This window comes from Bicyclus anynana, chromosome 5, assembly GCF_947172395.1.
Source record: "Bicyclus anynana chromosome 5, ilBicAnyn1.1, whole genome shotgun sequence".
Classification (NCBI taxonomy): domain Eukaryota; kingdom Metazoa; phylum Arthropoda; class Insecta; order Lepidoptera; family Nymphalidae; genus Bicyclus; species Bicyclus anynana.
The window spans coordinates 14434758-14460516 of record NC_069087.1 but is presented as its reverse complement, the minus strand read 5'-3'; the positions used below and the strand labels follow the sequence as shown (position 1 = coordinate 14460516).

General features: G+C 36.4%; 7 protein-coding genes across 7 annotated transcripts in view; 3 read left to right on the top strand and 4 right to left on the bottom strand.

The window, feature by feature from the left end:
* The window catches only part of LOC112052141 (inositol hexakisphosphate and diphosphoinositol-pentakisphosphate kinase), a 41221-nt gene extending 39398 nt beyond the window's left edge, over positions 1–1823 (bottom strand). The window contains 1 exon segment of the mRNA XM_052881779.1: positions 1710–1823. Within this exon segment, the coding sequence (XP_052737739.1) occupies positions 1710–1823 (114 nt within the window).
* Positions 1824–2910: 1087 nt separating this feature from the next.
* LOC112052142 (probable tRNA (uracil-O(2)-)-methyltransferase) lies at positions 2911–7345 on the top strand. The gene is made up of 4 exons (XM_024091101.2): positions 2911–3510; positions 4929–5116; positions 5754–5984; positions 6340–7345. Exons 1-4 carry the CDS (start codon positions 3036–3038, stop codon positions 7201–7203), a joined length of 1758 nt encoding a protein of 585 aa, XP_023946869.2. The 5' UTR covers positions 2911–3035; the 3' UTR covers positions 7204–7345.
* Positions 7346–7428: 83 nt separating this feature from the next.
* Positions 7429–9463, bottom strand: LOC112052144 (peroxisomal targeting signal 1 receptor). The gene has a single exon (XM_024091106.2). It carries the CDS (start codon positions 9190–9192, stop codon positions 7600–7602), a length of 1593 nt encoding a protein of 530 aa, XP_023946874.2. The 5' UTR covers positions 9193–9463; the 3' UTR covers positions 7429–7599.
* A 110-nt stretch (positions 9464–9573) lies between these two features.
* LOC112052146 (UPF0545 protein C22orf39 homolog) lies at positions 9574–12306 on the top strand. The gene is made up of 3 exons (XM_024091108.2): positions 9574–9969; positions 10385–10549; positions 11480–12306. The coding sequence occupies exons 1-3, from the start codon at positions 9844–9846 to the stop codon at positions 11702–11704; spliced, it is 516 nt and encodes a 171-aa protein (XP_023946876.2). The 5' UTR covers positions 9574–9843; the 3' UTR covers positions 11705–12306.
* Positions 12307–12444: 138 nt separating this feature from the next.
* On the top strand, positions 12445–21748 carry LOC112052143 (putative aldehyde dehydrogenase family 7 member A1 homolog). Its single transcript, XM_024091105.2, has 8 exons — positions 12445–13267; positions 14294–14510; positions 15468–15685; positions 16995–17210; positions 18201–18380; positions 18963–19145; positions 20102–20308; positions 20947–21748. Exons 1-8 carry the CDS (start codon positions 13100–13102, stop codon positions 21163–21165), a joined length of 1608 nt encoding a protein of 535 aa, XP_023946873.1. The 5' UTR covers positions 12445–13099; the 3' UTR covers positions 21166–21748.
* On the bottom strand, positions 21645–23844 carry LOC112052145 (rRNA N6-adenosine-methyltransferase METTL5). Its single transcript, XM_024091107.2, has 4 exons — positions 23710–23844; positions 22949–23163; positions 22194–22334; positions 21645–21950 (listed from the first exon to the last, which is right to left on the bottom strand). The coding sequence occupies exons 1-4, from the start codon at positions 23842–23844 to the stop codon at positions 21794–21796; spliced, it is 648 nt and encodes a 215-aa protein (XP_023946875.2). The 3' UTR covers positions 21645–21793.
* Positions 23844–25270, bottom strand: LOC112052156 (SOSS complex subunit C homolog B). The gene is made up of 3 exons (XM_052881778.1): positions 25096–25270; positions 24630–24793; positions 23844–23999 (listed from the first exon to the last, which is right to left on the bottom strand). The coding sequence occupies exons 1-3, from the start codon at positions 25124–25126 to the stop codon at positions 23844–23846; spliced, it is 351 nt and encodes a 116-aa protein (XP_052737738.1). The 5' UTR covers positions 25127–25270.
* Positions 25271–25759: the final 489 nt, after the last annotated feature.

The following is a 25759-nucleotide window of genomic DNA, read 5'->3' as shown; positions in this document are numbered from 1 at the left end:
GCCCAATGCGGATTGGCAGACTTCACATACGCAGAGAATTAAGAAATTCTCTGGTATGCAGGTTTCCTCACGATGTTTTCCTTCACCGATTGAGACACGTGATATTTATTTCCATAAAATGCACACAACTGAAAAGTTGGAAGTGCATGCCCCGGACCGGATTCGAACCCACACCCTCCGAAATCGGAGGCAGAGGTCATATCCACTGGGCTACCACGGAAAGAAAACCTCAAGTCATAGTAAATCGCAGACTGTAACTGTATAGTATGTTATCTTGTATAATAACAAGGGGTAAGTACTAAATTGAACTGATTTTGAAAAAATTTTTACCAATGGAAAGGCACATTATTTGTGAGTGTCATAAGCTATATTTATTAACTATGCAGGTGAATTTACAGAGCGACATGATTATTTAAACCAAGTTGAAAATATTCTTGCATAAATTGATTTCATAGTCATTTAATTATCCTGTTTCTATATGTAATATTTATACTGCTGATAACTAAATTTATTTCAAGGATAATATATGTTTGCAGTCAGTAAAAAAATATAGGTAATAATAAAAATCTAGACAAGTTTTGCTATTGTCAATGTTACACAAGATTTTGTCAATGTTACACTTGGGCATAAGCAAAATTTATTTTAAAAATCATGATTTTTTTTTTTATTTGTTCAGAAAGACTAGTCTTTCACACTTTAAACAACCTTTTATATTATGATTGCATTCCAAAGAAATATTAAATTTATTTAATTATAATAAACTTAAATCAATGATTTCATCAGATATCTGTGTAAAGAAGTTTCACCTAAAACAACTTAACAATTTAAGAATTAATAATACTACATAAATAAGCAGAACAGTAGATTTTCAGATCCATTAATTAATCATATTATGATAGTATCATTAATATATGTATTACACTTTCATTACAATTTGGTAATGTAAAAAATATTTTTTCCAACCACACATAGTTTGCGAGGAGTAGTGATGTCATAATCTCATTAGAATAGCTACTGCCAAGGTCGCTTATGTTTACACCAAATAAAATTAGGAAAAATCAAGCCACTTGATGAATTAAATGAATATTCTGTAACTGAAGTTTTGAAATTCTCACATCGGGCAAACACTCATCACAGTAGCAAAACTCATCATCACTCTGCTCCTTCTTTTTTTTATTCCTCCATCTTTTCAAACGCCACCAATCCTTGAGCCACTGCCACTCCATCACACACAATCAGAACACTATCATAATTAAACACAACACCCTGATAAGTGGAAGAGATCTAACATGATTGGTCACAAGTGTACACATGATAAAACCCAGGCATTCTGACAAATTAATGTTACCTCACTTGTCATTGTCATTACAATTATAGCTATAAATATCCTCACTCTGTGATAGTAAACAAGCGGGCAGCAGGCTTTATATTAAGCAAATGTGTTTGCTTTTACCACATTATCATTATATGTGCTCTGCTAATCTAGGAAATGGATTTAGATCTTTCTATAGACTTAGGATTATGTCTTGTTAGCGCTAATATTGTGATACACGATTTATACAAGGAATATTACTTCATTTGCATGGTTTTAGTGGAATCGTCGTGTTTTTAAGCTGTCATTAAAATTCTAAATGATTATTGTACCACTCGTAAAGTTGAAGTCTACATCTTACACATGCATATAGCTTACGGCGTCTTTGTCTACTTACGGGAGATCTTAAAGGGACAAGATTTCCGTCGTCGCCGACATAAAACTGCGGTTGTGTAGCTTGTCGCAACCCTTGATAGCCATGTTCGAGCTCAGTGTATGACATTACCTACATAGATCCCTTTAATAATGAATCCTAGGCAAACATAAGACAGGCATTTAATTATATCAGTGTATTTTAGTACAAAAATTATATGTACTTTGATGATTATCATACAATAATCTATTTTTAAAATAAAATTGTAATTTGTTTCGTATTTGACAAGTCAAGACAAAGACAACGAGTCAACGACAAGTATTTTTTTTGCTGTCGAAGTGTCAAGATGAAGATGGGATGGTGGGGGGAAGACTTTGACGTTGAGTCGTTGACGTTTATCATCAAGTGTCATTTGTCAACTTATGTTTTTTTTTTATTTTAATACGTGGCTCTGGACATTAGGCTCAGACCAAATACTTGGGGACTTGTATCCCACTCAAATTCACCAACAAAATTGTAAATTACGTATAGCAGAAAATAATCTAATAAACATTATCACCACCTAAGTACCAACATGTAGCAAGGTAGATCCTCAAGTCCAGCCAATCACAGCAGAGCGTAAATATGCATTCGTTGCAAAGTTAATCGTGTAATTAACAAGGGAAAGGATGGGAAAGGCTATTCTATACACACCACAGTAGGTGCGTAAAGGATGTAGAATCCGTTACTTGACGAACCTTTTGCCCGAAAGCACACTGGCGTGATTATCACCATATCCGTCAAATGAAGATTAAAGTGATTTTTTTTGTCAAGTAGAAACGAGTGTTAACACCTCAAACGAATTGAAATATAGTCGGGACCTTCCTCGCTAGTCGCTAGACGTTATCCTTATATCAAAGTACTTAAAAACTGTTTCTATTAGATGTTTCATTTTTGTAATGATTTTCGTCATATAAAGTGCTCCCAAAAAATTTCATGGTTCTGGTTTATAGACAGTTTTTAGAGAGCTCTTTACACGACAAAAACGATTAAAAAATAAAACATCGATTCTAAAGAAGTAGTTTTTATAAAACTTTGATCTTATACTTTGACAGAAGGGTTACGTCTTGAGGCTACTTTTTTAAATACCAAGCTTTACGGCTCTGTCAAGTTCATTCTTTAGCATCTCTTTCACAGATTCGTAAAACAGTGACTTTTGGGCTCAAAATATCCAGAACTCAGAGACACAAAATCTGTGACTAGAATAAATAAAAAATGTTTCTTTTTTATTTTATTTAGAATTCTGTGTCTATGACCTGTGTGTTTGTAAATTAAATTTTTTCATGAAAATTGATTGAATGAAATGAAGATATGGAAGTAAAAAATCAATATATTACCGCTGTAACTGTGAACTCATTTTGGCAATCTATTAACGTTTTAATTAATAAATCTCACATAGTGAATAAAAGGTGTTGGGGTTCTACAGTTCTAGCCAAACAAAACTTGAAAATTTTACCATGCAACATAGAGGCTATATTGGATTTTGTGAAATTAAAGAATGGTGTAAATGCAAGGTCAACTTTTGTGCATCTCCTTACAGATTATTTGACAGTGCAATCGACAAAAGATGATGAAAATAAAGCTGAAGTTGAAATCATATTAGTGGAACTATTTCCAAAGAACTACGGAGAAAGTCATGCTTATCAAATGATTTGTTTACAAAAGACTGAGCTAAAAGTGAAATTTATCGATGTAACACCCAGGGAAGACAAACAAAACTTATGTCCTACATTTTCTTATAGCTTTTCATTGATAAATAATGAAATAGTTTTGAAAACACCAGCCGGTTAGTAAACTTTTACCTTTAAAGTAAATTATATCTTTATATTAAACCCATACTTTAGGTGCACTGTAGATAGCACTACAAAACACAGCACTGTAGATGTAGATAGATAGATTCTTAGTTTACAGGAGGAAATCCAAACCTGTAAACTCAATCTTGAAATTTGGTAACTCCATAAGCACAAATAAAGGAAAAATTGTGAAAACTATAGATTTTTAAATAGATATGAAAATATTTTTAATATTTATTTATTAGTGTGGCCTAAGATTGGCTTATGAATAGGATACAGGGTATGTAGAGAGCCTTTAACAAGATAATTTTGTATCCATATTACTCCTTTTGCTCTGCTTTGTTATTATAATAATAATAATAATAATAATATGTCTTTATTTCAGGCTAAAAACCCATTTAAAATATACAAATACATAATAAATAAAAGTAATTAATTAATTAAGTAATAAGTCTACAGTAAAGAACCGAATAATATAAATATTAAACTATTTGGTACGTTAGGTACAACATTTCTCTAGGAGAGCAATCATTTTTATTTCCTGTTTCTGTCGCGATGCACGGTAAGCCAATACTTTAGGATAGGGTTTTCAGGGCACTCGGAGCACACGCTGAGGATTTCATTTCGAGAATTCCGGAGACGGAACCAAAAAGCCGCAGTTCGCGATCTGATGATCGCGAAATAATCCTGTACTTTGGCTTCGGCAAACATACCCGATGCACTACAGTATTTAGGCAGTTTCATCAGAATTCGGTATGCGTTATTATACTGCACTCTGATGCTGCTACGTGCCCTTGAGGTGCAATTGACCCAAAGCTGACTGGTGTAGAAGCATTGACAGTATGCTCTAAACAGTGTCAGCTTCGCTTCAGGACTGCACCTCGCAAACCGGCGAGCGAGCATGTTACACCGAACAGCCAAAGCCCTGCGTTCACGCTCTATGTCTTCATTATCACGCAAATCCTCAGTTAGAATATGCCCCAAGTACCTGAATTTGTTCACCCTTTCTATGGGAGTTCCATCTAAAAGAACCAAAGGCACATTTTCCGGACCTTTACCTGCCCGAAATATCATTATCTGTGTCTTTTTCACATTATATTTGAGACCGTGATCCCTGGCATACTGCTCACAGATGTTCAGCAAGTGCCTAAGTCCCCTGATTGAGGGACTCAGAAGTACCATATCATCAGCATAACTTAGGTTATTTACACAAGTTGTACCTATATGACAGCCTACTTTAGCACTTCTCAGTTCCTATAGGGTTCAGTTATTATAGGGGATTAGGGTTTTTATGCTATCTTTCTTGTCTTGAGATCTATCTGTATCCACAGTACTATTGAACAAGCATTTGCTTAATTGAAGATTTAAAAAAAATACTGGCAATATGTAAGGCTAAATTACTTTATTACAGATGCTTCTGAAAAAGTCAATCAATGGCTCAAAAATACAGTTCTGCCTCAAGTTGTGAAATGGAGTAAAGAGATTGTGCCTAATAAAGCCCATAAATTTTGCAATAAATCACTAGCCCTAGTATCATTAGACAAATACTATGAAAAGTACAACCAGTTGAAATTAAAATATGGCAAGGAGATGGTTAAGGTATATTTTGCACTTAAAGCTTGTTTCAGTCACGCCTGCGTCTCATAAGCTAGTTGATGCATTGATGATGAAATATAAAACAATAATAGGTACTAGAAACTTGTAACTGCCTCCTACAAACCCTCTAACTTTAGAGCCTCAATAGCTCAATAGTTAAGCGGGTGGATCCCCACCCCATTGGTCTATTGTTGTACCTACTCCCAATACACTCTTTCCCGACTAGTTGGAAGAGAATGAGAATATCAGGCATGTTTAAAAGATATGGCAAATATTCTCTTGTAAAAAAAAAATTTGTAACTAACTTGCTTTTCTCACCAACAACTATGCTGACAGTCTCAGGACTATGATACCAGGCTCAGTACTTAGACTTTTTAGCATAAAACCTGTTAAACCAAAAGAAGCATTAGCATTTTCATGTTAGCATGATACAAAGCATATAAAGTTATAAAAAAATAATAAGTTTTGCAGAAGTTCTAGATATAGAATGATTAAAAAAAAATTGTTGTTCTTTGTGACTTGTACATAATGATTGTTCCAGTCCAATACTCAGAGTCTCTGGTGTCAGCATTTCATCAATAGTTATATAGACTTTATGAACACATTGGTACTATATCTGTTTATTAATATATTTTTTCAGATATGGCCTGAATGCACAGACCCAACAAAGTTTGTTTATGAGGATGTAGCTATTGCAACATATTTACTCCTTCTATGGGAGGAACAAATGACTTCGCAGACATTTGTTGATGTGGGTTGTGGCAATGGTTTACTTGTTTACATCTTGACAATGGAGGGACATGATGGATTAGGTGTTGATGTAAGAAAAAGAAAAATATGGGATTTGTATCCAGACAATATTAAACTAAAGGTAATTATAATTTTTTGTTTGATTTACAAAAATATTGTTAAAAATATATTGATTGAAATGTATGACTTATCTGCTCCAAACAGTGTATTTATCCAGAAATAAGAGTTCTTTCTACACTGCAGTGCACCTTAAATCAAGTAACAAAGGACCTAACAGTGCTATCATGATAGCAGTGGCATACACTTTATAGTTAAAAAACATACTACCTAACCTGACAACACATTACAAACCTACATTGGACTAGGAATTTCCCATTTTATTGTAACTTAATGTCTACTGTAGCTAAAATTCTTGGAATTTCCAGTAGCATAGCAAAACCACAGTAAACAATTGTTTACTCATTCAACTGTTTCAGGAAATGACAGTAACTCCCACAAATATTCATACCATTTCACACGGGACCTGGATCATAGGCAACCATTCAGATGAGCTCACACCTTGGATACCGGTGATAGCTGCAAGAAGTTCATATAAATGTAACTTCTTTTTACTGCCATGTTGTGCTTACAATTTTGATGGTACTAAATATCAGAGGCAGAATTCTTCGAAAAGTCAATATACTGAATACTTGGAATATATCCAAACTGTATGCCAAGAGTTTGGATTTGAAACCAAAATGGATAGACTCAAAATTCCTAGTACAAAAAGGATATGTCTTATTGGCAGACAGAGACTATATGAAGAAGATGAATATGATAAATATTTAGATGTTGTACATGAGATTGTGAATGAGCAAATAGGATTAAGCTTGAATGGTGTTACTAATAATGAGTTAAATGATTTCAAAACTAGAGACCCTGTTGAAAAAGTAAGAAACTGTACACAGGTAGATAAAGGTGTGTGTTCTCAAATAATTATGTGTATTACAAATTATTTGCTGGAAGGGTGCCCTTTAGAGGCAGATTGGTACTGTGGCAAGAAGATACAAATAAATGACCTTGTGGACTTAATACCGTCTAATTTATTAAAAGCATTAAAATCAGAATGTGGTGGCTTACAAACTCTTCTAAGAAATAATCATCACATTTTTGAAGTTCAAAAGGGATGTGTGCAATTTAGGTTTCCCAGAACAATAGAGGAGGTGAAAAAAAATATGATCAATAAAAAACAGGGAAATGATGTAAAAATGCAAGTGAAGATATGTTGGTTCTATAATAACCACCCACAAAAGTGCCCGTTGGATAGATCTGTGTGTAGTTTTCTACATGAAAAACTTTAATTTATTTAATATGTTAATAAAAAAGATTGTTACCTACTTTTTTTTTAACCTATCTTTATACTATAGGTACTTTAGTTGATAAGAGTAATCCTTTTAGGGTTCTGTATTATTATTTTTGATAATGTAATGTTAGAGCCTCTTATGAAGTTTTAATTGTAATGCCCTTAATTTGGTCTGGTTACCCATATTGGCTAGATGAAGCTACAGTCTTAAGTAAATGAAAAATTTTATAGTTTTAACCCATCTTTTATCTCATTAACAATCCATATAATTAACACTATCAATATTATCTTACAAAAATATATAAAAAAAATAACATTGTATTGCCCCTCACTTACATATCACAATTTGATAACGCTTATCAAAATAATTACAACTTTGTGACAATTACATCACTTATGAATCTTCGAAGAATTTATTGAGTTCTGATAAATTTCTTTCATCAACTAACTTCGCAACATCATGTTCACCCATATAAGAGCAAACCATTCTGAGGGTTGTCCAAATGGTTGAAGAACTATTGTCAACTGAGGAGTCATTGGGAAACATTCCTTTGGCCTTTAATTGTTGGTTTAATGCCACTAGAAAATGTTGTGCTGCTTCTTTATAAGCTTTTAAGTTCATACAAGTAATGCCCACATTGTATCTAGCTCTAATGAAGCCGGGCTCTAAATTCAAAGCTTCGTGATATGCATTTACTGCTTCTTCTGACCTGTCACTGTTAGCTAATGTAGCACCAAGTCTGTTCCACAATTTAGCATTATCAGATGACACCATTAGTGCTGCCTTAAAACAATCCACTGCCTTGTCATATTGGTGATTTATGTTAAATATAACACCAAGTGCATTTTGGACATCAGGGTCAACTTCTGAAGGATTTAACTGTACTGCTTTTAAGTACAAGGATGTCACATATGCCTCTAATTCCTTTAGGTTCATGTTCTGAGGATTTATATCTTGTGGAATTAAGTCACTATATTTTGGACTTGCCTTTAGCCAGTCTGTTAATGTTATGTATGCATATTTATCTAAATTTTCATTAGTGTAAGCAGCCGCTAATGTAATGTAGCCTTCTAGTTGTCTAGGATCCAATTCTAAAGATTTTTTTAGAGCAGTTATTGCCAATGGATCTTGCTCATTCTCTGCCTGTGTGGTTCCCAATAGGAACCATGCTTCAGCCAAGTCTGGTTGCTGTTGTGCTGCTGCCTCAAAGCATAGGACTGCTCCCGGCACATCGCCCATCTTCAGTCTCTCTTTACCTATTTCTAGAGCACTTTTATTTTCCAACATAACATTGCCCTCAGTGAAAGTGTATTCCTTGGCTATTCCATTTGCGGCTTCAGTGTTCCAATAATCATTTACATTGCTCAATTTAGCCCATTCATCTTTGTATTTCTCTGCCATTTCTTCTACTATTTTATCTTTATTTGCTTGTCTCTGTTCTGCTTCTAATGTCTCTCCAAAGTGCATTTCTCCTGCGCTTATTTTTTTCATGAAGGACATAAACTGATTATAAGCCAGTTCATCATCCTCCTTAACACTGTTGACATACTCTTGAGCTTTAGACTGAACTGAGGTTTGTTGTAGTTCAGATTCACTAACATATTGTATTTGTACATTGGACGGTGCTATGGGTTTCTGCATATGTTGATATGGCATTTGAAATGGCATCATAGGAGCTGGCATAAAGGAAGAAGAAGGTCCTGCTAACCAGGGCGCGTATTGCTGAGAACTGTAAGGTGACACACTTGTCATGGGCGCTTGGACAGGCTTAGCCATAGGTTTTTCTACCTCAGGTATGTTATTAAGCAAGGCGTTCATATTAAATGTTTGGGGAACCTGAGAATTCTGTGCCATGAATTCGTTAACAAATCTATCCGACTGAGATAATGAGTGTGCGCTGGAAGCATCACGGCTCACAATATTAGTTAACTGAACTAGGGAGTTATTTCCTCCGCAGTCACCGCCGACGAGTTTATTTAACGACATATTTAGTTTCACACTTATATTTCACGATTACACGATTTTTTCCTTGTTATTTTAACGGTAGCAGGGGTAGCAGCAAAGTTTCAAGTTACAATTTTATTACAAAATTATGTTACAATCACAAAACATTATCCGAACGCAAAGGTTACAGTTCAATTACAACAATAGCTGTTAATTTTCTATTTTCCGCAAAATTCAAGATAAGTACCAGTAGTACTGCTATGTATTAAATAATTATAAAATACATTTAAAATAAACACATCACAATTCACATTTGTCATTTGACCAAAGAGTAAATTAATTTATAGTCTTTGAATTTGTTTAGTAATCATAGATTAGAGTAGAATTGAAAACCAGCTGATTGTCAGAAGTGACATTTATTTTGACTCTACTTCTCTTGGTTAGGTTTATAACCTCAAAGTTTAAAGTGTTTTTATAGAATCTATTTTAATTCTTTTACAGCTGAGCGAATTTTTTGTAATCCATTCTCTTCTGTTTTACTTGTTTCGAACTCTGAGTGGATGTTTGATATAATTACCCATTTGTTAATAAAGAAACACTATAATCTAAATTCTTAACAAAATAGGTTATGCAACTCGGAAATAAGATATTATTATGAAGATTAAAAGTTTATAAAGAGTATATTTTTTAAATATGTCTAAAGATAATGAGAAACAACAGTCAGTAACTAATGAAAATGTCAAAGTTCCTGAGGTTAAAGAGCAAGCTACAAAAGCAGATGAACCACCTCAATCAATTGAACCAGAGGACAAATGGCTGGTTAGTCTATTCTAAGTAAATAAGTAATCTAAATATATAAATGCGAAAGACATCACGAAATCTCGAAAACCGCTAGAGAAGTACAAAAATTAAATTTGATAGTTTATAGTTAGTAGATGTCTGCTAAGAACGATTTGCGACAGGGCTGGATTAAAGAGGTATAGGGGCGGGCGAAGTCGCGGGCTTCCACTTATGCTCGATAATTGGTTTAAGTAACTATACTACAATACTACTATACAACTATAATACTATAGTACTTACAGGCACATGATAACTATGTGACTACATGAAATTAAGACAATTAGCCTGTGCCTCAGTTTCAATGTGTTAGTAACATATGAAATAGTATAAAATCTTTGAGTATATTTATGGTTTATGTATTATTTATGGTTAACAATTGTGTTATTTTTCACAGATAAGAGACTGTGAGGTGTATAAAGATGAATACAAGGAGTGCACAAGTTTCAGAGGAAGATTCCACCAGTACTTTATATATGGCGATACATTAGACTGTAACCAGTGGAAGAAGGACTACAATAACTGCTGCAAGTGGACTGACGATAAAGATCTGAAGGCAGCTGTGAGTATTATGTTTTGTTTTTGTTTCATGCAAAAGATCATGTAAAATTGTTAACAAAGTTTACCAAGTTTAACAAAGTTTACCAAGTAATGTCCATTAAAGTCTACAATATCAAGAGTAGGCCACCTTTCTTTTACAGAACAATCTTTACAATCATACAGTCTGTATACAGTTGAGTGACTGATGATGATCAGCTTTGATGAAACAATATTTAATAATAGCCTTTATTAAACAATCACGAATATCTTAAAATTATTTACAAATTTATTTGATTGACACCGGTGAGTGTTGAGATTGTCGTGCTTTACAGCATAGGTCTCCCCTAGAGCCTGCCACACTGATCGGTTATTTGCCTGTCTATTCCAAGTGACACCTGACAGTGTGACAGTGACAGTGATGAAACAATATTAATAGTGGGTAACAATAATATGCACATTTGAAGAGCAGTAGGGGATTTTAGTTATTTACCTATGCATGAGAAATACGAATACCACCATGTTTTTTGTAAGATGACGAGCCTAATGCCAGAGTCTTACAGGCAAAATTAATAATAAGTCCTCGCTCATGCAGTAAAGGGGTGTGGGGTTACAAACACAACAACGGAGATGAGCGGGTGGCAGTTGTATTCCTTATTCATTCATGTGCACATAATGTAGCTCACACTCCTTACTTTCCTCTGTCATCAAACAGTCATCTCCTGAACCCCTGTGCTACGCGGCCAAAGATTTATGAATTCATTTAGATCATAGATAATTCTTTGTATTACATTTTTGTCTGGTGTTATTAATCGGCTGTGGCATACTACTCCAATATGTCCACCAAGCTATTGAGCATTCCATCATAAACTGCATCATAGTTTACATCAGATAAGATTGCAGTCAAAGGCTAACTTGTCATTGTAGCTAATGTTTACTATTTCTATTATTGAAGGAAGCAGTAATCAACAGTGAAAAAAACCGGCGACTTGAGAGATTAAAATCACATTATCAAAATGATACATGGACTAAAAGAGATGGACCGCCTCCAGACTGGGAACAACCATTGCCAGATTGGATGGTGAAGAGAGACGAGAACACATACTTAGCACATAAAGCCAAAGAAATGAAGGAAGGCAAGGAAGATGAAAGTATTACAAGCTATTGCTCAATTATGTAGAACAGCCTTTATTTTTTATCGTCTACTACCTGATTTTATATTATGCGCTTTGGGATACTTATTTTTTTATAAAAGTTTCGCCATAGACTTATATTTTTGCATTCCAAATTTGAAATGTAACTGTGTCAATATTTTGCTACCTACTTGTGCAATGAAGTCTCTCATGATGTTTATGTATCTAAAACAAAATTAATTTCAATCACTATGCTTTACTATGAATAATCTATAATTAAAAAACAAACTTAGTATTGATTTTGAATAAAAATTGTATGTAATAATTTAAATTAAAGAAGAAGAAATAGTAGTAATAGCAGTGCACAAATATTTGGGGTATGCATGATTGGTTGGCATATGCTAAGGCCGGCTATAAGATATAGATAACTCTGTGGTTTTTACCTTGAATATTACACTTTAATGTAGTGAAACAATAGTAGCAATGGGCGATAAAAAAATAAAAGAAATTAAAATACTATAAATGATGTGACTGCAAATTAAATTTTAATGAAGTTTTAATATGTCGTCACTTGTGTACAAAGTTTTTAATGTAGATAGTATTATACAAGTTATACAAATAGTAGTTAATATATAACATGATACAGAAATATGTCTTGTTTATTTTGTAAATCTGATAGAAATGTTTGCAGAGAAGATAAAACAACTGTTTGCAAATATGTATGTTTAAGATATGAGAATCAGTTTTGCATAATTATGAATTCTAAATGCCTTATTTGTTTTGAATGCATAGTAATATGTTTTTTAAAAGAATATTTGACAAGAAATTTCATATCTTTTGTTAATGACCAACATTCCTACTTGGACGGGCAAGATATGACCTATGAGCTCTCTGTGTTGAGTCCTTTACCTTAAAGCTGTTGAGGCTTTTTATATTTATAGTTATAAAACTTTAAAGTATTAAACATGTTACGGTATTTAAAGAGCAGGTTGATAATTATGTCCCCACACATTAAACCAATTTTTTGTAGCTTTTACAAATGTGTGTAAAACATTTAAATGCACTGAAAATTACACTTAATTACGAAGCCATTAGCTGTTTTTTTGCATTATTGGAATATTCTACTTATCATAGCTATCTATTTTAATGTTGTTACGTAATTTAGGTAATTTATGTATGTTAAAAGTAAATGTTCTCTTTTAAAGTACGAGTATAGGTACGTACATAAAAGTATACTAAATCAACAAGATAAGGATATACCTAATTAGATATAAATAATATATTGGCAATAACATAATCGATGCGGTGACCCAGCAACTGAGTTATCGGCAATGCGAACGATATGACGAAATGTACGTTTTATTGTTCACAAATAGAAATGTTTTATCTGTTTGTACGGTGGTATCACTTTCGCAAATAGTTGACTCGAGCTGGTCGTTCCGATGAGCCGTGTTCTGTGCCGTAGTGTTATAGCTCTGCGTTTGAGGTTGCCAATGGCTCGACACGCGTCCTACCTCATTGACGATCCGAATTACTCTTTCTTGAAGGATCTTGGATTGGATAAGAAGAATGTGGGCGTGTTTAACGGTAAATGGGAAGCGAACGGTCAGGTAAGATAGTTCCTCTTTGCCATATATGCTATATTCTCCATTTTTGCTTGCATTGAACCTACAATTCTATCTATATCAGTTTACTCTTTCTATTTGAATGAAATAAGTTACTGGGATATTTCAGATTCCAAAGTTCATTGACATTCCCAGGTAGGTAAACTGAAATGTCCGTTCATATGTATTCTTAGAACACGTAGCCTTTTATATGCTTTTATATATTATCTACTCGTACATGTTTGTCTGGTACAGTTAATTAAAATAATTAATTAAACATGCAAATCATGTTTACCCGGTATACCACAATATCTGCCATATTTGTTAATTACTGAGTCAACTTTGGTGATCCTCAATACATTCGCACACTGTGCTTGTAACTGTACCTATAGTAGATATAGTCCCCGCAGAGCTGGCCCGCCCATACGGCGAACAGAGCAGTCGCTCCAGGCGCCAAATCCTAGAGGGCGCCTAAATGGTAAAGAACGTTAGCCACTCCAGAGTATGGTCGAGATCTTCACGTTCCATACCTCCTTTGCACTCACAATTGGTGTAGGAGCAAACAGGAGAGGCGCCATAATTGGATCTCGCTCCATTCTAAAGTTTACTTCGGGCCGGCGCTGAATCCCCGGCAAGTAAGCTGAACCAGAATGGCGCTCACCTGCCAGGTACAATTTTAAACAAAAGTGTTAGACGCGTGCTTCGTAGTTGCTGTACATCAAAGATATCAAATAATTGAAAATTTCGTGTTGATATGGTTGTTTGTTGTTCGTCGCTAACACCAGAAAATGCGTTACTGCGTATAGTTCAACTTATAGGCTGCGTACTACACCTATTGTAGGCGTAGTCGCACTGAAAATGGTATATTCCTTACAAGCGTTTATCCATAGACGTAGAGAATACAGAAGCGAAGGTTAAGCTTTACTTGTGAATGTGTTGAGCTTTCAGGTACAGGTAGGTACAATGATATTATCCGGATAGTACCTAGGTACATTTATAAGAACCTACATTATTTCTGTTTTTAATTTTTAGCTAATACAATCCTATAGTCCAGCAAATGGCAAAGTGATAGCAGAAGTGCAATCAGCCAGCGCAGCCGACTACGAAGCGTGCGCGAAAGCTGCCCAAGACGCCTGGCACGCGTGGGCGGAACTACCCATCCCCAGCCGGGGGGAGATTGTGCGACAAATCGGGGACGCACTCCGGGAGAAATTACAGCCGCTTGGACAATTAGTTTCACTGGAAATGGGTAAGAATTCTCCGTTTCACATTACAAGTTTTACTTGATGATATTGATAGGTACGAGTATGTCATTGCCTTATAAACCCTATCGAACTTTCGCCAGTAAATATAGAAGTATCCACCTATCTATATATATTTAGTAATTAATCCATATATCCCTATATCCATATATCAATTTTTTTTTATGTGTTTGTTGTTGTCAGGACAAGGTTCTTATGACAGAAAATGAAGGAGTAGGGTATGGGTAGGGAAGGGGTAGTTTAAGTTTCAGTTACAACGAGTTTCACGCGGGCGTCCCCTAGTGTAATATAAAATTGAAATGAGCAGGTCCAATCCAGCACAAGCCATGCCTAAATACGTCAAGAGTAAATAAATGGTGCATAATATTTTGACTCTGTTCAATAGAATTTTTCATATATATTGTATATGCGCCTGCCAATCTAACTAGGTAGAAGTTCAAAACGAAAAGGCATAAAATACAAAATCTTGAATCTGCATTACGCCGTTTTACATAAACAAGCTCATGAAGAAGAGTTTAAAACTAATCGGGCATATTCTCTATTCATATCTGTCAAAAATGCGTGAGGGTCAACCGTTTTTCCTTCAGGGGTTGCCTGGAAGAGATTGTTTGTAGCAACTACTTTGCATGCCAATTTTTGGTATTCATTTTATTCATAATCCTTAGTAACTCATATGAATTATATCTATAGTATTTTGCCTCTATTAATATTATAAAAAGGTAAAGTTTGTGATAATATAGGGGGTAAATCTCTGTTTCTACTGAACCACTCTTGAAAATTCTTTTACTACTAGAAAGCCACGTAATTTGTGAGTGTCTTAAGCTATATTTTATCCCCGTAAATTCACGGAAACGGGAACTACGCAGGTGAATCGGTTAGTGAGCTATAAAGTGCATCTTTTTCTCGGGACCAAAGATTGAGACTCCATATTTTATATTCGGCAGGTAAGATTCTTCCCGAAGCGATAGGGGAGGTGGTGGAGTACATCCACGTGTGCGACCTGGCGCTGGGGCTGTCGCGCACGCTGCCCGGGACCATCTTCCCGTCCGAGCGACCCGGTCACGTGCTCATCGAGAAATGGAACCCGCTCGGGTTGATTGGTGTCATCACTGCCTTCAACTTCCCCGTGGCTGTGTTTGGATGGAACAGTGCTATAGCTATGGTAAGCATCATCTTTTTGAAGTAAAACTTCTTTACGCAATCTTGACTTGAATGCGTTACAAAAAGTGTAATCGAGCGATGCGAACGGATGTTAATAGGGAGAACTAAAGATGTTTTACTTTAGTCATGTGGTATAAAATACACTCGTTTTTTATCAACATTTTCATTATTCATTTATCATCAATGCATATAAATTGCAGTGTATGTCTGTAATTTCAATATAAATGAAACTTTGTTCAAAATGATGTTAATCTCTGGAACGGCTGAAACAATTTGAATGGGATTTTCACTGGAAAATAGAGTAGAAGATTGAGTAACGTAACTACTTTTTAGCCCGCAAAAATCGCGGTTATTGTGAATAACTGAGTATTACGAAGTACCTACTTACCTACCCATTTCTTTAAGACGATATAACGTTTACCAAAAATACGAGAAACCATAACCATATAACCATACCTAATATCTATTATCTAATCCAAAGTATGGATTTTAAATTCGATAATGAGTAATCTAGATAATTTAGTTACCTCTTGGGCCTATAAGTAGATAAAAATCATAACATGATAAAATTCGGTGGAAAATCGTAACGTTTAAAATCAGGTGGCCCTATTTAGGTAGTCACCTACTAGATTACACATTGATCTAGTTTTCTTTTAAGATACTGTAGGATCTCTTTAATTACCAAGTTGAAAGTATGTTTCTAGAATGATATTTTTCGCCATGTCAAATTTCGTCAAGATCTGTTATAAAATTGTAGAAGAGTAAAAATCTCGAACCTCGTGATATTTCTAGTCGATCAGGTAAACTATTGGATCAAGGAGGCAGTAGATCGTCTACCTGCTAATTAAAACATCGATAGGTCTGAGCTAATTTCTAAAATATAAAATCCCAAATGTATTCGAGCCCCTCTGTTGAAAATTGACAAATTGCACCAAAGAGGTTTGGCATTTATTAGCCGTCCATATAGGTAGGTACTACCGCTATATACCTTACCTTATCAGCCGATAGACGTCCTCTGCTGGACATAGGCCTCTTGCATGGACCTCCAAGCACAAAGGTCTCGAGCCGCCAGCATCCAGCGGCTCACTGCAACCCGCTTGATATCCTTGGTCCACCTAGTGGTGGGGGGGTCGACCAACACGGCGCTTTCCGGTGCGGCTCTTCGAACTATGTGACCTGCCCGACTTTGGTTCATCGGCGGATCTCCTCATTCCTGATTCGATCACGCAGAGAAACTCCAAGCATACCAGCAACCGCTATATAATTTTGGTAGAAATAGACACAATTAGCCAATTTTGCGGTTTTGCCAGGTTTGCGGCGACGTCAGCATATGGAAACCTTCAGACACCACGCCGCTCACCGCGGTGGCTGTCACCAAGATAGTTGAGAGCGTGCTCGTGAAGAACAACATCCCCGGAGCGGTGGCGGCGCTTTGCGTCGGCGGGAGAGACATCGGCCACACGCTGGTACAGGACCGGCGGGTCAAGCTGGTCTCCTTCACCGGCAGCACGGCTGTGGGACAACAGGTATTACTACAGGATTGAGGAATTATTTCTACTACATCAACAATTAGTTACAGATTCTTTATTCTTTGACTAGTGACTAGCGTGGTTTGCGTTCCCGTAGGAATACAGAGATAATAAATATAGCCTATAACTTTCCTTGATAAATGGGCTATCTAACACTGAAAGAATTTTTCAAACTGGACCAGTAGTTCCTGAGATTAGCGCGTTCAAACAAACTAACAAAATCATCAGCTTTATAATATTAAAAAAATTCAAAAAAATTCAAAATTCATTTATTTTAAGTAGGCTCAGTTTACACTTTACTTTTGATACGTCAGTTGACTATTTGTATAGATTCTACCACCGGTTCGGAAGGCAGGTTCTGCTGAGGAGAAACCGGTAATATTGGTTTAAAAGTAGATGCAAAACAATGCAGTCACACTTTTCTTAAACCGGCAAAGCATTGCAAAGCATGCAAAGCATTGCAAAGCATGCAAAGCATTGCAAAGCATGCAGCAGCATGGCGGTTCAAATAAACATGCCATTAGTATTTTTCTGCACGCGAACTGTGACATGGATATCTTCCACTGATAGAGAGCTACTCGCTCGTCAAAAGGAGAGGGAGTAGGTATGCAGTTTGCTTACAAACTGATTTCCTGCGTGTACCCCTTCAGATTCGTGAGCGCTTATAAACGGTTGCGTGATCAGTACTCTAAAGTACCTACTGTAATTTTTGATAGAATACCTACAACTATTTATTACTTGAATGGTTTTAACGACAATCAAGAAATACCTGACGCCAAGATTTAAATAATACTTGAAATAGCATCTGTATGTGCGATTGAAAAAGAAATTCTAATAACACTGCTCTGGCCAGATAGGTATATCGCTAGATATATCATATAAAAAAAAACATGATGATATACTTATGCAAAATAATGATGCGATAAATTAGAACCTAATGCAGACTCGAGATACGTTACTTTACATAGAAAATGCTTCTGATCGTAGGTGGGAGTGGAAGTGCAGAAACGGTTCGGGCGCCACCTGCTGGAGCTGGGCGGCAACAACGCCATCATCGTCAACTCGGACGCCAATCTCGACCTGCTGCTCAACGCGGCGCTGTTCGCATGCGCCGGCACCGCGGGACAACGCTGCACCACCACCAGGAGACTGCTGATACACCAACAAGTGAGTAGAGAAAGAGAAGGACACGACAAGAGTATAACCTCGACCTGCTGCTCAACGCGGCGCTCTTCGCATGCGCCGGCACCGCGGGACAACGCTGCACCACCACCAGGAGACTGCTGATACACCAACAAGTGAGTAGAGAAAGAGAAGGACACGACAAGAGTATAACCTCGACCTGCTGCTCAACGCGGCGCTGTTCGCATGCGCCGGCACCGCGGGACAACGTTGCACCACCACCAGGAGATTGCTGATTCACCAACAAGTGAGTAGAGAAAGAGAAGGACACGACAAGAGTATAACCTCGACCAGCTGCTCAACGCGGCGCTGTTCGCATGCGCCGGCACCGCGGGACAACGCTGCACTACCACCAGGAGACTGTAGATACACCAACAAGTGAGCAGAGAAAGAGAAGGACTCGACAAGAGTATAACCTCGACCTGCTACTCAATGCAGCATTCTTGCACCTTGCCATGCACCATTAAAACAAGCGTGGGTGGACTCAGTTTAATATTTAAGAATTGCCGATTGCCGATCTAAAGTATTAACTTAATTTTCGCTTAAAATTAAACCTCTTTTTGCCAGGTATTCGATGAAGTGGTGTCGAGGCTAAAGAAAGCATATGCGAGTGTGGTGAGCCGAATCGGCGACCCTCTGTTACCGGAGACGCTTATAGGGCCGCTGCACACGCCGGCGGCGGTGGAAGCGTACAAGAGCACAGTCGCAGAGGTTGTGAAACAAGGAGGCACCATTGAATTCGGAGGAAAGGTACGTTTTTGTACACTCAGCTCTAGAAAACAGTCACGCAAAAAGCATTGAACCTCTGTGGCACAATCGTGAATGGACCCGCCGCCATATTGTTTTTTTTAATCACGATGCATAATGAGATACGTTTGTATAAGTAGATGGTATGGGTAGAGGCACAGATATAAGAGGTAACTAGATTTATAAAGTGTCATTCTTTGTATTGAAACCAGCGTACCCAGGGGCGTGGCCTAAATGACTGTTTAATATTTAGTGAAAACTGAAATATGTCACCCTTACTTTAGAGTTGAATATTATTTTATTCCTTTTGTCATAGAACAAAACAAGACTGCTAGTACATGCGCGGACACGCTTGCGTTGTTCCGCACACCCGGGTGTACGTGGGCCCTTGCTACTTCTATTGCTAAACGCGTTAGCTTTTAGCGTTGTCTGTTCTGTGGGTAGAGGACACGGGCGAAAAAAAAAGTAATACCGAGACATCTATTAAAACAATATATTAAGGGTGCTGGGAAGTATTTGTCTAAGTTCTAAAATTAATATTTTCGGGGTAAATAATATTTCTTTGGTAAATAGATCTTAAAATATGTCCCTTAAACGCATCTTATAATTATGACGTAGCCAAGTTATAAGTATTTTATAATGCAAGGATAGATAAAGTGTGTTATATGGATAGTCGGAATTATTTGAATTACTTTGTAAAAAAAAGATAAAACATTTTTATTTTTTTGTTAAAAAATATTAGTTATGCAGTTCGGCTCCTTTAAGTGGACTCGTCAACACCTTAAAGTTATGGGAAAAACTCCCGAGTAACCTGTATATTAAAAAAAATCTGTAAAGCTAGCCACGCCAAATTAGCTCTTGGGTCATCTGAAACATGGATTACCTATCAGTTTCAGTTTGTCAAACACCATATTAATCATCTATCATTTACATTATTAAGTAAATACGATATTGTGAAGGTGATCGAACGCGAAGGCTACTTCGTGGAGCCGACCATCGTGACAGGACTGCCTCACGACTCGCCGCTGGTCAAGAGCGAGTGCTTCGCGCCCATCGTGTACTGCATACCCATCGCTGACCTCGACACCGGCATCCAGTACAACAACGAGGTCGACCAGGGGCTGTCCTCCAGTGTCTTCACTGAGAACTTGGGCGATGTATTCAAGGTAAGTCTGTGTGATAATTTGTCACACAGAGCCGTTGTGTCGGCGGGAATATAACAGGATCGTACATAATGCATAAGTCCGTACATAATCCGTCCATCTGTCCACCAGGTTTTTTTTTATTCTGTACAAGTTAGCCCTTGACTACAATCTCACCTGATGGATAGTGATGTTGCAGTCTACATAAGTTGGATGCGGGCTATCTTATTAGTAGGAGGATGAAAATCCATACCCCTTTCGGTTTGTATACGGCATCGGAATGCTAAATCGCTTGGCGATATTATGTCTTTGCCGGAAGGGTGGTAACTAACCACGGCCGAAGCCTCCCACCAGCCAGACCTGGACCAATTAAGAAAATCTCAATCTGCCCAGCTGGGAATCGAACTTAGGACCTCCGTTTTGTAAATCCACCGCGCATACCACTGCGCCACGGAGGTCGTCTAAACTTATATGCAATTCTTCCCTATCCCTACCGCTACCTCTAAGATCTATATGTTTGTATGGGAAATAGAAAAGGTTGTTGTTATGGTTTTCGAACAGCAATTCATTTTTATATATATACAGATATTACAGTGTGCGGTGAACCTATGATATTTGCAACTGCGTCGCTGTTTAACGAAACCATCATTACATTGTTCCAGTGGATCGGTCCGCACGGCTCGGACTGCGGCATCGTGAACGTGAACATCCCCACCAACGGCGCGGAGGTGGGCGGGGCTTTCGGCGGCGAGAAGGCGACGGGCGGGGGACGGGAGTGCGGCGCCGACGCGTGGAAAGCCTACATGCGTCGCGCCACCGTCACTATCAATTACTCCGGCACCATCAAGTTGGCGCAGAACATTAAGTTTGGCGACGAGTAAAAATTTTCTCGAACTACCCTCAAATTGCTTTTTTGTTATGTTTAACGAGTATTTTAATTTTGTAAAGTTTATCATTACACCACAATATTCCAAGGTGATGTCTTTATTAAATGGAATACTAAAACAAAATGTTCCGGTACACAATATGTTGCGATTTGTGAAGTTTTATCACAAAATAAATTTAAATACCCTCAATTTAGTTTCCAGAATTCCAGAAGATTAATTTTATGTGCGATTTTGTCACGTTTATAAAACATTTAATTTAATGTGCATTGTCCTTTTTCGGAAAAATCGTGAAACAGAAATACTGGTTAGTAAATCCCTGGTAAGTATTACCCGAAAAAATTACGTTTTGAGGATATTTTGCAAACATATCTAACATTGTTTTGCTGAATTGTGTGTTACCTGTAATTACTTTATTTTCACTTTGTATCAAATAGTCAATCATAGTAAGAAGACTGATAAATTAAAACAAAATATTTAGTTGATAGAGTTTATTTTCGTTGAATTACTTATTGTTTAAGTATATTTGCATCATTAATTTTGTAACTCATTTATAATATTAAAAAAGTGTAAACTTTAATAGTTGTTTTGTATATACCAATCCATAATTTTCAATACATTACAATTATTCTATGCTTGGGTGGTTTATCCTCCATAAATCTACATCAATGTCTCTGGTCTGTTGTCTATGGAACTTGTATGTGGCTGGTAAATTATAACGGAGCTCTGCTATCACACTTCCTTTGACACCCCATTCTTTTATTTTCTTTTGAATGTGAGATCTAAAAAGAGTAAAATTTATAAGTTTTGTAATCTTCAGTAAAAAGTTCCCAGAAAGCATAATGAATTTCAAAAAAAAGCAGTATCACCTGTGTATATTGGGATAAAAAGCTATTCTAAAATGGTTATGGAGTTATTCTAAAATTTAATTCTGTATCTTTTCTAAATGCATTCTTTTTAATTGTAAATGGTTCAAGTAACTCAATTTTGTTTTATGATTTAAAAAAACAAAAAGGTATAAATACCTTGTCGATGATTTGTGCAAAGAATAAACACTATCAGAAGTGAGATCCAATCCTATTTTCAGAAACTTCATATCTATTCCAGCATTGTTCTTAGTGCCGAATGGGGGATTCATGAGAACTGTATCAAAATAATTATTCCACCTAAAAAACATTATGCATTTTATGAGAAGAACTTAACATCTTGGTAATTTAAGCTAAGCTGGGTTATTTTAACAAAACGTAAATTTGAGTCAAAACACAAATGGGATTTGATCAAAATAGTTATCCCAACTAAAAGACTTCTTCTGATATAACATATAGTTTTATCAGAAGAAGTTGCTTTATATCTTAGTGATTTAAGCTAATCTGGGTCACTTTAATAAAACATAAGTGGAATGGAGTTTCAAATTTCCCAAATCTCTGGTTATAGGGTAAGACTAAAATCTAAAACCGCTGGGTTTGATACATGTTGAACTATAATTGTAGTAGATTTTACTCATAGGCAAACAGAACATTGAAACTGTAAACAGACTTAAAAAAACCACAATATTTTATTTAAATTGTTGTATTAGAGGGTATGTCCTCTGTGGGCTGACTAGAAAGAGTGATTAGTGCTTTAAAAGATTTATACCAATAGTTTGAGAGAATAGTTCATCAAAGTCCCAATATTGTGGTACCCCCAAACATGCCTATTTTCCTATCTACTTTTGCAAAGAACAATGGCAAACTAGGTGAATTCACCAGAACATACAATATGTATATAAAATTCAACCTACCTACAAATATTAGAGCTAAGGAAATCACACTGAACAGCATCAATGTTCGTAACTCCAGTGTCCTCAAGGTTCTCCTGCAAGACTTCTAGGGCAAGCTCATCTATGTCCAAGGCAACTACAGTGCCAGCTCCCAGTAATGATGCTCCCAGAGAGAGCATGCCGGTACCACAGCCCGCATCTAGTACTAGTTTGTTTTCTAGAGCTCCAAATTGTGTCTGAAAATAAGATTTTATTGTTGGTAAATTATACTGTGTGTGCTGTAGCATGGTGTAGGTGACAGTTGCCTTATGAAATTCATAATAATGTACTGTGAATTGCTGCAAACTTTCAAGAGTGAAAGTACTGTCACCCGCACCATGCTATAGCACACAAACGGTAGTGGAAAGTAAAAATCTATATATTAATTTTATTTTATTTTATCCAAGCATGCAGTCGAGTATTTTACAGGGTTTATTACATTTACAAAAAATAATAGAGAGACAGACAAACAACAAAGTGATTCTATAAGGGGATCTATTTTTCCTTGTGAAAGTCTCACAAGATTGTGTTTCTGACGGGTTCTGTTTGAATGGGCGATATAACTTCGAACTGGTGTACAAAAGTGAACTACGCCGTTTCAAGGTTATAGCAACTGTTTGTCTTTGAAGTGATGACACAAAATAATGAGGCAATTATAATTGAATAATATGTTTGTCCCATTTGATCATGACCTGTCAGAAACACAATTTCTGAGCGGCCAGACTTTAATACTTTATTGTTACCTGTATAGTGTAAAGAGCAACTGCAGCTATATGAGCTGGTGTTTCATATTGCTCCAACTGAAGTTTTGGCTCTGAGAACCCAGACAAAGTCCCCAGATGTCCCTCTAGGGTTTTCAGCTTTATTACTGCAGACATCACTTATTGTCAAATCTGGGCAGAACTGGAAGTATCTGGTTGCCAAATGAAGAGTCTTGGGAGACGAAGAAGCCACAAGATGTTGCAGTCGCGTGTTGCAATGCAGCTCTGTGACTTGTGTTCACAATGTTTGCTTCAGGTAGTTGTGGAAATCCCTATAACAGATTTTATTATTATTTTCTTCTTCATCATGTAATTTTCTAACTTAGTTGGCAGTCAGATTCATATTTTACAAAGAAGATTTGCCTTGTTTTTTCTTAAGCATGCAGGAGTGGGTCCGATGGATAGTGATTGGTCTAGAACAACTCTGCCACCATTAGTTGATATTCCTCTTTATAAGTCACTGGTCGTATGCTACACAAGTTTACTCATAACTTTAACATGCAAAACGATTCAAATTGGTAAAATATTTATAATCTAAGTTCAGCAGGTTATTATAAAACAAATCACAAATCCTGGCCTGGAGATTTCCTGGAGCATTGAATACTAAGATTTTATGTTGTTTATTAAATACCTTTAAAATTAGGCCTTTATTGGAAATAACTGTAGTAAATTATAACAAATAATAAAAACAGAATAGAGAGAGATGAATATCTTAGCATGCCATGGATTCACTGTGCAGGTGTCAGGTCCATTGTGTACCAGAGAGAAAAAACTCTGAGCAGAGCTCTGGACTTGTGACCAATGGGCATAGGGTTAAGGAATTTCTTGACAATACCCTGTCCAAAAGGATTGGAGGTCTGGATTAGTGGGCTATAGGCTAATAATGATGTTGATAACAATACCGCTGTTGCTGAGAGTGGTGGTATGGAGCACATAGGCAGCTGGCTGACGGGGCTCGGCTGAGTTAGTGAGATTGTGGTGGCGGTGAGCGGGGCCACGGCTCCTTGCTTCAATAGCATCTGCTTCTTTAGTTGCAATTCTTCTAATATCTTTCTGTTTGTCAACTCTACAATACAAAAACAATTAACTCTACTATTACTAAAGTGCAAGTTGTATTTGTTACCATTTCTGGCTTAACCACACATTGGCATAAACACTCTTTGATTTTTGGAAACACTATACTTAATCCAAAATGAAAGAGTTCCTGAGGGATATTAATAAAAAACACCTCAATTTATTAATTTAAAAGGTTATCACCAATATTGTCATGTTTAATTTTTAATATATATTTTTTTTAATCTATAGATGTACTATGTACATTTTAGGTCAATGAACTCTATTCTCCAATCTAATAGATTTGGAACTAACCTCTCTGTGCGTTTGGTTGGGGAAACGCCATCTAATAATTATGTAATAGCTGGAAATTAAAATTAATCATGCAAAACGACTGAAAATTAAAATAATAATTTTTGTAAACGTAAAATAATAAATGTGCTAGCACAGGACAGTTTGTAAATAAAATTACTTTGACATTGACAATGACAACCACTTGACAACTTCACGTTTGACGTTGTCAATCCCACACGTTTTTTAATACCTGGCTTTTTGGCTCTAGGTTCTAAGTTTTTGAGATTGGAATCCACAGCACAGACTACATATTCGTGATTTAGCTACTTGTACCGACTCGTAAATCTATGTTTGTGATATTGTTATAGTTTGGCTACCGAAAGTAAAAACAGAAATCACCTGGGGCAAATTAAAAATACATGATTTAGAAATTAAATAAAGTCTGGCAAATGAAAGGTAAAAATGAGAAAGTGCGGCAAATTCAAAAATTCAGAGTGTGGTATCTGAGTTCCTGTACCTGAGTACCCTATAAATTTATTTACTCTTTGGGTGTAACGCGTATACCAGTCTTGACAAAACCCATTACCCAGCACCAACAACGTCCTTGCTCCAACTTGAATAAAGACCTTAAAATCGTTTAATTTGTTTAAACTACTACGTCCACCTAAAACTTGAAGTAATATAT

Bases quoted from the DNA above. Each gene is read 5' to 3' on its own strand.
- LOC112052142 (XM_024091101.2), top strand. From the start codon at position 3,036: ATGGAAGTAAAAAATCAATATATTACCGCTGTAACTGTGAACTCATTT. The intron at 5,117-5,753 runs GTATATTTTGCA...ATATTTTTTCAG, and splicing joins ATGGCAAGGAGATGGTTAAG to ATATGGCCTGAATGCACAGA. The intron at 5,985-6,339 runs GTAATTATAATT...CAACTGTTTCAG, and splicing joins CAGACAATATTAAACTAAAG to GAAATGACAGTAACTCCCAC.
- LOC112052144 (XM_024091106.2), bottom strand. From the start codon at position 9,192: ATGTCGTTAAATAAACTCGTCGGCGGTGACTGCGGAGGAAATAACTCC.
- LOC112052146 (XM_024091108.2), top strand. From the start codon at position 9,844: ATGTCTAAAGATAATGAGAAACAACAGTCAGTAACTAATGAAAATGTC. The intron at 9,970-10,384 runs GTTAGTCTATTC...TATTTTTCACAG, and splicing joins AACCAGAGGACAAATGGCTG to ATAAGAGACTGTGAGGTGTA. The intron at 10,550-11,479 runs GTGAGTATTATG...CTATTATTGAAG, and splicing joins ATAAAGATCTGAAGGCAGCT to GAAGCAGTAATCAACAGTGA.
- LOC112052143 (XM_024091105.2), top strand. From the start codon at position 13,100: ATGAGCCGTGTTCTGTGCCGTAGTGTTATAGCTCTGCGTTTGAGGTTG. The intron at 15,686-16,994 runs GTAAGCATCATC...CGGTTTTGCCAG, and splicing joins GGAACAGTGCTATAGCTATG to GTTTGCGGCGACGTCAGCAT. The intron at 18,381-18,962 runs GTGAGTAGAGAA...TCTTTTTGCCAG, and splicing joins GACTGCTGATACACCAACAA to GTATTCGATGAAGTGGTGTC.
- LOC112052145 (XM_024091107.2), bottom strand. From the start codon at position 23,844: ATGTCTGCAGTAATAAAGCTGAAAACCCTAGAGGGACATCTGGGGACT. The intron at 22,335-22,948 runs GTAGGTTGAATT...AATGTTTTTTAG, and splicing joins CTTAGCTCTAATATTTGTAG to GTGGAATAATTATTTTGATA. The intron at 21,951-22,193 runs GTATTTATACCT...TACTCTTTTTAG, and splicing joins TTGCACAAATCATCGACAAG to ATCTCACATTCAAAAGAAAA.
- LOC112052156 (XM_052881778.1), bottom strand. From the start codon at position 25,126: ATGGCGTTTCCCCAACCAAACGCACAGAGAG. The intron at 24,794-25,095 runs GTTAGTTCCAAA...TTTGTATTGTAG, and splicing joins CCAACCAAACGCACAGAGAG to AGTTGACAAACAGAAAGATA. The intron at 24,000-24,629 runs GTATTGTTATCA...AATCTGTTATAG, and splicing joins CACCACTCTCAGCAACAGCG to GGATTTCCACAACTACCTGA.